We start from the raw sequence: 10,317 nt of genomic DNA on the forward strand, positions 1-10,317 counted from the left end.
GCCAGATCCCATCATATGTTTGAAAATGAAGGGAGATATTTCAGCCAAAAGTCTACACTTGTTAAGTTACATTTTGGTGCGATCTTTCCATGCATTTCCATGTATCTTGGTAGGGCCTTTAATTGTTGGGCAGCACGGTGGCTCAGTGGTTAGCCCTGCTGCTTCACAGCACCAGGGACCCAGGTTCAATCCTGCCCTCAGGAGACTGTCTGTGTGGAGTTTGCACATTCTCTCTGTGTCTGCGTGGGTTTGCTCCGGTTTCCTCCCGTGGTACAAAGATGTGCAGGTTAGGTGGATTGGCCATGCTAAATTACCCATAGTGTTCAGGGATATGAAGATTAGGTGGGTTATTGGGGGATGGGTCTCGGTGGGATACTTTGAGGGTCAGTGTGGACTTGTTGGGCTGAAGGGCCTGTATCCACAATGTAGGGATTCTATAATTTCAAAATTGCTGTTGTAATTGTAAAGCATGTTGACTGACATGGAAAGTTTTGTATAAATACATTTCTTTCTATACTGAAGATTTTACATCTGCATCTTTTAAGCCCTTTACATGATACATTCCTGTATTCAGATATATGACAAATGTTAAAAAAAACTAAAAGAACTACGGATGCTGGAAATCAGAAACTAAAACAGAAATCACAGAAAAAGTTTAGAAAGACTGGCATTATCTGTGGAGAGAAATCAAAGTTAATGTTTTGGGCTCAGTGACCCTTCTGAAATCATCTGACATGATCTGAAAAAGGGTTACTGGACCCAAAAAGTAAACTGATTTCTTTCCACAGATGCTGCCAGACTTGCTGAATTTTTCCAGCAATTTCTGTTTATCATAAAATCCCTACATTCCGGAAACAGGCCCTTCGGTCCAACAAATCCACACTGATCCTCAGAGCATCCCACCCAGAGCCATTCCCCTTTAACTCACACATTTCTGAATACTACAGGCAATTTAGCATGGCCAATCCACCTAGCATGCACATCTTTGGACTGTGGGAGGAAACCAGAGCTCCCAGAGGAAACCCACACTAGGCCTGAAACGTCAGCTTTTGTGCTCCTAAGATGTTTCTTGGCCTGCTGTGTTTTTCCAGCACCATACTTTGTTATCTCGGATTTTCCAGCATCTGCAGTTCCTATTGTCTCTGATACAATTTTAACCACTCAGGGAGAACATGCAAATTCTGCTCAGTCACCGGAAAGTGGGATTGAACCCAGATTCCTGGCACTGTGAGGCAGCAGTGCTAACTACTGACCTACTGTGCTACCAATAGATGTTACCTCTGCAAAACATATGAGACAGTGATTATGACCATCTGCCCTATATAATTCAGGTTGCGTATTCACCCAAGAAAAGCTATCAAATTGACACTATTTTACATTAAGGTTTGTCTTGTCATGTGACATGCACCTTCACTCAATCAGGAACTATTCTGCTTACTCAACGCTGTGGCAGTTTCGTACCTTTAAGTCAATGCCCAAGTTTATACATTCTCCTCAGTACTGAACTTATTTGCAGCTTTACATGGATTTAAAGTTCCATGAGATGTCTAGCTATGCAACACGAAATTTTAACAATCACACAGGAGTGGGAAAGGGTATTCACTGGTTGGGATAAAAGTGGGAGGAAATTTAAGTGAAACTTAAGTTGGGAAGAATAGTTTGCTCCTGTCGTGTAAATTCTGTCTGATTAAGGTAAGACCGCTAATCTTATTTTTAAATAAACTTTTAAAATTCAGAAAAAGCATAATTTGATTCAGGCTGATACTTTCAGTCGTTTCTTATTTGAATGAATGTTTCATTTACTACATCCCTTGTTATGTTGTTTTTACTGACTAAAAAGTCTGGATGAAAAGTTTTACATTGACACTTCCACCTTGTATCTTTTCAATGGCCTCTACTCGGGTTACAGTCTTTTATGCTTCATCAACCAATGAACAGCCTATTTTTAAACTGCCTGATTGTTGACTTTCCCCTCACTTTTTTAAAACAAAAAAGTTAGAGCAAAGTTTAGGGAACTTTTTGTTAGGCTCAAACATGCGTGGAGACATTTACTTCTTTGTGTGGGCCAGAAATGGATTGGGACCAGCGCTCACTAGGAAACCTAGAATTGGCGTTCAGCCGAAGATCTTGGTAACCATGCTGGGGCTGTTACCTTTGCTGAGCCTAACACAGGACACTGGACATCCCCAAGCAAAACTCTTCCACGCTTGTCCAAACCATCTCGAGCCTGGCCTGTGGGTGGATGCACAGAGCACCTGCGAAAGGAATTGCAGAGCAGATGAGGTACAACATACAAGTGCTGTAACAGAAGTCTATCTAACAGGTTTCTGTGATCTAAGCAATAGAGTATAAGTTATTGTTTATTCGGGATACTGCAGAGCTCTTTCCCAAACTGGTTAAAATTTAGTTTGATGCTGGCTTTTGTCAAATGTTTGTGATGTAGATGCAGTTTACAAATTGTCATTTGTTGGTTTTCACTTTTGTGATACACAAAGGAGACTTAAATTTTCTTTGTCAAAGGGGAAGAGTTCTTTTTCTCTTGATCTGCCTTGATAGCCATTAGGGAGAGCTCTTCAGTAACCTACTGGGTCTTCAATCTTCATGATTTACAGGGAATTTTCCGAATACATGTGCAGTTCCTGATTAAAGTGTAATGAAACTATCTAGTTTGCCTTTTTGGAATTTTGGAGTTCTGAAATAACAGAACATGTTTCTTTCTCTGAATATTGTTTCTAGTGCTGTGTTTAGATTATGGAATAACTCACAGAAAAGAAAGAAAGCACATTTATACAGTGCCTTTCCCTTGTCTCAGAACTATTTTACAAAAAGCTGCGAAAAATGTGACAGCCAATTTGCACAAATCCTATGTGACCAGCCAATCTTTTGTTTAAGTGATTTGCTGGTTGAGAGACAGATATTGTCTACAGGGTAATATGATGGCAATATCACTGGATGAGTAATCTCGAGACTCAGGCTTGTGCTCTAAGGATACGTGTTGAATTGCCATCATGGCGTTTGGTGGAATTTGAGTTCAGTTGTTAATAAATTAATATATTCATTCCATTTAATAAATTAAAATAAAGCTTGGTGGCTGGCCAGCAGTGACATGGTCATGACAACTATAATCGATTTGTTGTGAAAGACCATTTTGTTCATTAATTTCCTTCAGGGAGTGAAATCTGTGATCCAGGCCTAGTCTAACCTATAGGTCACTCCAGATCCACAATAACATGGTCATGTCAGTGGGAGGGTCTGAAGAAGGGTCTAGGCCTGAAACGTCAGCTTTCCTGCTCCTCTGATGCTGCTTGGCCTGCTGTGTTCATCCAGCTTCACACCTTGTTATCTCAGATTCTCCAACATCTGCAGTTCCTACTGTCTCAAGTGCAATGAGGATTGCTAATCTAGTAATATTGCCACTGCACTATCCTGCGGTCAATGTTCATTACCTTTTCAGACATTTCGAAATTAGTATTGTAACTGTACTAAAGCAGATTGACTTGACGCAGAAGGTGCCACATAAGTGCCATCTTTTTCTATACCAATAATCTTGCATCATCATCTCCCAGCTGCCAATATCTATTCCTCAATCAAAAATCACAACCATAGATTAGCTGGTCATGTTGACTTTTGTACAAATTGCCTGCCACATTACCAAGTTTAGGACAACTGTTTGTAAAGTGTTTTTTGGGATATTGTGAAATTCACAATGTAAATATGCCTTCTTTCTTTCCTGTGACTTGTTCCATATTCTAAACACAAGAATTCTGACCTCAACAGTGACACTCATGTCCCATGAAAGAACACAAAATTAGAATTAAAGGCAGAAATGTGGAGTTCAATTACACATCAGCCATGACCTAAATGAATAGTGGAACATGTCAAAGTGGCCAAAAAGCAAAGACCATTTCAATAATATCCAGTCAATGTATTCAAATAGAGAGGGGTGTTTTGTTTTAGTCTGAACCAATATAGGAACATAGGAACAGGAGTAGGCCATTCAGTCCCTTGAACCTGTTGTAGTCTAATAGTCATAGAGATGTACAGCATAGAAACAGACCCTTCGGTCCAACTCATCCATGCCAACCAGATTTCCTCACCTAGTCCCATTTGGCGTGTGGCCTATTTCCCTCTAAACCCATCCAGGTGCCTTTTAAATGCTGTAATTGTACCCGCCTCCATCACTTTGTCTGGCAACTCATTTCATACTCACACCACCCTCTGCATGAAAGAGTTATCCCTCAGGTCCCTTTTAGATCTTTACCCTCTAGTTTTGGACTCTTCAACCCTGTGAAAAAGACTTTGGCTGTTCACCCTATCATGCCACTCATAAGTTTATAAACACCTATAACCTCACCCCCCAGGGAAAATACCCCAGCCTATTCAGCCTCTCCCTGTAACTCAAATCCTCGAGTCCTGGCAACTTCCTTGTAAATCCTTTCAGAAGCCTTTCAAGTTTAACAATATCCTTCCTGTAGCCGGGCGGCCAGAATTGAACGAGTATTCCAAAAAAGAAGCATAATTCTGCCATTCAGTGAGATTGTGGCTGATCTGTGGTCTAACTCCATATACCTGCCTTTGGTCCAAATCACTTAATACCTTTACTAAACAACAGTTAATCTCTCTCAGATTTAAAATTAACAATTGATCCAGCATCCACTGCCATTTGTGGAAGAGAGTGTTCCAAACATCTAATGCTCATGTAAAGTAATGGAAGGATTATTATGCATTAGTTTCTTAAGCAGAGGCGCATTTGAAAGCAGAGATTAACACATTTGCAGAAAAAAATGAAATTCAGAGGATACTAAATGCATTTGTTACCTGTGCATAAGGGCTTCCTGGATATTATGATGGCATCCGTCCATTTTGGGAGACTTTGACCATGGTGAGTACCCCACCTGGGTTGAATACTTTTGTGACAGTAGAGACAGATTGATGGATAGCACTCCTTTCCCGAAGTCGCATCGATGGCAAACTTTGGTCTGAGGCTGAATGATGAGTTTTCCCACCAATGGACTCTCTTTTCGACCTTCTGATGGTTTATTTTCTCCTCTGCGTTTCCCACATCTTTCATGAATGCTTTACTCCAGGCACTCCAGCTGACATCAAGGTCTTCCTAATGCTTTGACTCAGATCCCATTCAACCTGGGATCTTGACTACAGGCACCCTGTTACCACAGCAGACATGGGAGACCTAATGGTCTCATGCCGATAGCAAGCACATCATAGAACATCCTTCCTGATATGACAGTCTATATACCTCAATTTCCCAATGTTACTCCATGCTAATAAGAGATTCTGAGCTTTATATGTTGTAAATGTCTATGAAACTACTGGAGATATTGAGAGAGCACATGGTGCTTTTGCCTCATCCCATTGTGTGAGCTTCAGTAGATGTATATAATGTGTGTCGTTAAAGGGCAACTTGGGGATCTGTCCCCAGTCGGTGACCAGTCTATTGCTGTCGAGGTAACTGCTGTGCCCATTGCTGATTTCAGGATTGTCAGAGCTTTGAGAAGTGTTGCACGAATGTGTGTGGCCTGAAGAGCTGTGTGGCAGCAAGGTTTGCAGATGGCAGCTTAGCGTCCTTGGACCTACCCAAAGAGGCAACATGCGAGAGGATTGTGTGCACACAGCAGGGCTCGGAGTGTGATATCTGGGACGGACAGCCCATTTGTAAGTGCAAGGACAGGTGTGAGAAGGAGCCCAACTTCACCTGCGCCTCCGATGGCCTGACCTACTACAATAAATGTTACATGGATGCCGAGGCGTGCATCAGGGGCATCAGCCTGACAGTGGTGACTTGTCGGTATCACATCACTTGGCCCAACACCAGCCCCCAGCCTTTAGAAACCACTGTGAACCCAACGTCAACCACGTCCTTGGAAGACTCCATCCCTCCAGCTCTCTACACCAACCCCTTCCACCAGTCCGTCTACGTTGGAGGCACAGTGAGCTTTCACTGTGATGTCAGTGGGCGTCCAAGGCCAGACATCACCTGGGAGAAACAGAGTGACTACCTGGAAAATATCATCATGAGACCCGATCAAATGTACGCCAATGTGGTGGTCACCAATATCGGCCAGCTAGTTATTTACAACACCCAGCAGGAAGATGCAGGCATCTACACATGCACTGCGAGAAATGCTGCTGGCCTCCTGAGAGCAGACTTCCCATTGTCAGTCATCAGACGGGAACATTCTGTGGAGAGCCCTGCCAGGAAAACCCAGCCTTTACCATCTGGAGAGTGCTTCAAAGATCCAGACAAGAGGGAATGTGGTCGTCAATATGTCAGATGGTTCTATGACCATAAGATGGGCAGGTGCTCCACATTCATGTTTGGAGGCTGTGAGGGCAGCAAGAACCAGTTTGAAACCTACGAAGAGTGTCGATTGGCCTGTATCAATGAGTCGGTCAATATCTGCACCTTTCCTGCTGTGCAGGGTCCTTGCAAGATGTGGGAGGCTCGGTGGGCCTACAATTCACTGATGAAGCAGTGCCACGCTTTTGTTTATGGTGGCTGTGAGGGCAACAGGAATAACTTTGAGAGCAAGGAAGTGTGTGAGGAGACCTGCCCTTTCCCGAAAAGCCAGCAGTGCAAAGTGTGCAGACCCCGTCACAAGATAGTTCCCAGCTTCTGCAGAAGTGACTACGCCATTGTGGGAAGGGTGACAGAGATTGTGGAGGAGCAGGACTCTGGAGTTGCCAGATTTACACTGGACGAGGTGCTGAAGGATGAGAAAATGGGGCTTAAGTTTTTTGACTTCAAACATTTGGAGGTGATAATGATCAACATGGACTGGAACTGCCCTTGTCCGAACATTAACCTGACAGATGGACCGCTCCTTGTAATGGGTGATGTCTATGATGGAATGGCTGTGCTGGATGCTGAGAGCTATGTGCGGACTGTAACTGACAAACGCATTAAAAAGATGTACGAAATCATTGCGAAAAAGACCTGCGAACTCTTACACCGCTTTCAGGATTAAGTGCAATGACCCATAGATATTGCTACCATGGCCAAACAGATGGGACATTATTTTACAACTAGTTTTGAATGGGAGCATTTAACATGACGTTGAGCAAAGAGTCACAGTTCATGAGCAAACAGTTCAATCCACATTGGCAGTGCCAGTTTGACGGAAGATGTGTAGCATCGGTATATTTTATAAACCTGGCATCTCTGCTTCATTAATATGCATTATTCTATGTCGACTGATCTCTATTGTACATCCTAACACAGAATTAAAGGGAAAAAGTACATACAGAGATTGTCATTTGCCCAGAAGCTCAGAGAGTGGGAATAGATTTGGGATTTATGAAATTGCTCAGTCACAACAGTTTCCTTACTTTATTTACTCCATTCAATTCACTATCTTCTCCTGAATAATTAAGTCTCTCTTGGCCAGGCTAATATTGGCACTCACAGTCACAGAGTAGCTCATCTCATTGGCCATTGTTCTGAGGAGACATCAATCTGGAGGACCATGTGGAGCATCACAACTGAATGCTATGTTTGATGATTACAAGCATTCACCAGCAAGTTATGATCCAGACTGATTTTGTCCCCAACCTAAGGAGACTGAAGGAAATTACAGCATTTGAACTGAAAAGACAACAAAGGATTGTATCTGGCATCTTCCTTGTGTATATTCCTGACTGTGTTACCAGGCAGTCCACTCAGCAACCAAACCAGTGTTGACCAACATGGTAATGACAAACCACATGCCATTCATTGGAAAATCCAAATGTGGCTAATTGCATAATTGTTAAGCAAATAGGAAATGAGCAATGGACACATTCAGCGGCTGTGGGATCTCATTGGTCATAATCATGTACAGTGCACATGAATTTCAACCTTTATGTACATTTGATGGTCTGATTTAAAATGAAAAACAGTGTGTGGAACTGCTTTATTGGTTACTGAATCACGGTAGACCGCAGATAAATGAATTTGCACGTGTAGTACTTTCACCTCTGTTATACATAAGGCATTTTCCACCACTATTTGCAGATGCATCCAAAATAGGAACACAGTAACCTTTGCTTGTGGTTAGTCAGGAATTTTCATTTGGACAAACATGCTGGAGATCACAGCGAATCAGATAGCATCCATACAGAGAATTTTTGATGAAGTCATCTAAACTCAAAACATTAGCTTGCTGTCTCTTCACAAATGCTGTCTGACTCACTGTAATCTCTGGCATTTGTTTTTCCCATTGAGTGAGACTACTTTCTGCCCAAAATCAAGCTGTCATAAGTGAAAACCAAAAGAACTGCGGATGTTGTAAATCAGGAACAAAAACAGAAGTTGCTGGAAAAGCTCAGCAGGTCTGGCAGGAAGAAAAACAGAATTAGTACTTTGGGTCCAGTGATCCTTCCTCAAAACTGTATCATAAGTGGTACTCTCTGAAATCAATGCTGGGAGCAACACTGTGCATCTTTATGTGATTAGGCTTATTGTCAAAGGAAAATGAGTTACGAGGTGACAGGTTGGCTTCTAGGTTTTGTGTCATTGTTTATTCACGAACTTTCAGTCAAGCTCAAACAGTTAGCACCGACAGATTCTATCCAAGACCATAGTGGACACCATTGGACATTAAATAAGGCCCCATGCTTTGGTTAATTCATACCATTAAGAAATAATAGTTGGAAAGAACAAGGATATGAGGAATAAAAACAAAATTGCTGGCCTGACCTGCTGCAACCTCCAGCATTTTTTGGCTTCAGTTCAGATTCCTGCATCTGCAGTAATTTGCTCCAAACTGATGCAAGGAGTGAGCCAGGAAAGGTCATTTGAGAGGATTGGATCACAGGAGTCAACGGTGGCTGGCATGGGTATAGACTTGAAGGGTTGAATGACCGGTTCTAATACTGAATCCATGCAAAGTTCAGACAATTGGTTTTCTGTTCTTGGATGATATTACTTCGACCCTTGATCTGGAGGTTATCTTTCCCACCATGCCTGTGACCGAGCCCTTTAGTGACATACATTATTGCAAAGCTCAGACTGGTCCTTCCACTAATGTCAGAATGTAAGTAAAGATCACTTTATTTTCCAGCTTCTTTTGGTTCCGAAGAATCCAGGGTCAAAGCATTAACTCAATTTTGTGTCTCTGTAGATGCTGCCAGACCAGCTGAGTTTCTCCAGCACATTCAGCTTTTATATCATACATCAGGTTTTTGGCCTCTCTCCTTTCCTGTTGCAATTTTTCTTCCCTCTCTCAATTATAGCATGGCTGACCTTTCCTTTTTTGTTCCACTAAGGCTCTGGCAAACCCTTATCTTCCTCCTCTCTGTGTCCTCGTTGTGTTGATTTAATAACCATCAATTCTCATTCTGCGTAAACCCTCAGAACTGTATGACTCTGCCAGAAAAGTCTCTCCTTCCCCCTCCAGGCCTTTAAAGCTCTGGTTGGTATTAACTAATCAGTGGTTTCTGATTTATCTCAGCTTCCTTCCATGCTTTTCAATCTTGGTAGCATCCTGCCACGGAAATTTGCAGGTGACAAATGATTTAGCGTGGGACATTCAACATGGCCTTTGAAGTACAGTTAGAAGGACTGAAATGTATTCTCTTCAGAATCTTGAAATACTTAGTTAACTATGATACTGTTGCATATCAATATCGAAATGTTCCCTGTAGCTGAACACATTTTGAATAAAATGGTCCTTGATATTTCAGGTGAGAAGATCAGAAGTTTGATTGCACCTACTCTTAATTTATTAATCCATTTCATGCTTTTCATTGGACATGTGCAGTTATCCTGGTCAACATTTTGTCTCGCGCACACACACTGTAACATGTTAATTCATTTCATGTTTGTGTTGCATCAAATGTCAAACAGATGTTCTATTTGATTAAAATGAATAACTATGAGTGCTAGAGATCTGAAACAAAAACAGAAATAGCTGGCCAAACTTCAGCAGGTCTGGCAGCATCTGTGGTGAGAGAAATGGTTAATGTTTCGAGTCCATTGACCCTTCTTCAGAATTGAAAAACAGACACTGGACTTGAAAAAAATTTTTGTTTCTATGTAACACAATAAAGTACAGCACAGGAACAGGCCCTTCAGCCCACCAAGCCTGTGCTGATTCCTAGTCCTTATTAACACCTTTTGCTTATTGCCTTGAGTGATAGCCATCCAATTTTGGCACAGATTTCCAGCATGCACAGTCCTTTCTTTTATTTTAATGTCTCCAAGTTGTTTCAGTGAGGAGAAGCAAAAAAAAAGGAATGTCTGAGCAGCGGGTCAGGGAGGCAAGAGCCAATAAGTATTGTCACGAGACTATTCATCCAGAGACCCTGGTTCGAATCCAA

At 42.0% G+C, this 10,317-nt stretch overlaps 1 protein-coding gene across 1 annotated transcript; it reads left to right on the plus strand.

Annotated features, from left to right (window-relative positions):
- The first annotated feature begins 2,017 nt into the window (after positions 1 to 2,017).
- LOC125465639 (WAP, Kazal, immunoglobulin, Kunitz and NTR domain-containing protein 1-like) lies at positions 2,018 to 9,526 on the plus strand. The gene is made up of 2 exons (XM_048559365.2): positions 2,018 to 2,283; positions 5,496 to 9,526. The coding sequence occupies exons 1-2, from the start codon at positions 2,035 to 2,037 to the stop codon at positions 6,984 to 6,986; spliced, it is 1,740 nt and encodes a 579-aa protein (XP_048415322.2). The 5' UTR covers positions 2,018 to 2,034; the 3' UTR covers positions 6,987 to 9,526.
- Positions 9,527 to 10,317: the final 791 nt, after the last annotated feature.

Source organism: Stegostoma tigrinum, chromosome 30 (genome assembly GCF_030684315.1).
Source record: "Stegostoma tigrinum isolate sSteTig4 chromosome 30, sSteTig4.hap1, whole genome shotgun sequence".
Classification (NCBI taxonomy): Eukaryota; Metazoa; Chordata; class Chondrichthyes; order Orectolobiformes; family Stegostomatidae; genus Stegostoma; species Stegostoma tigrinum.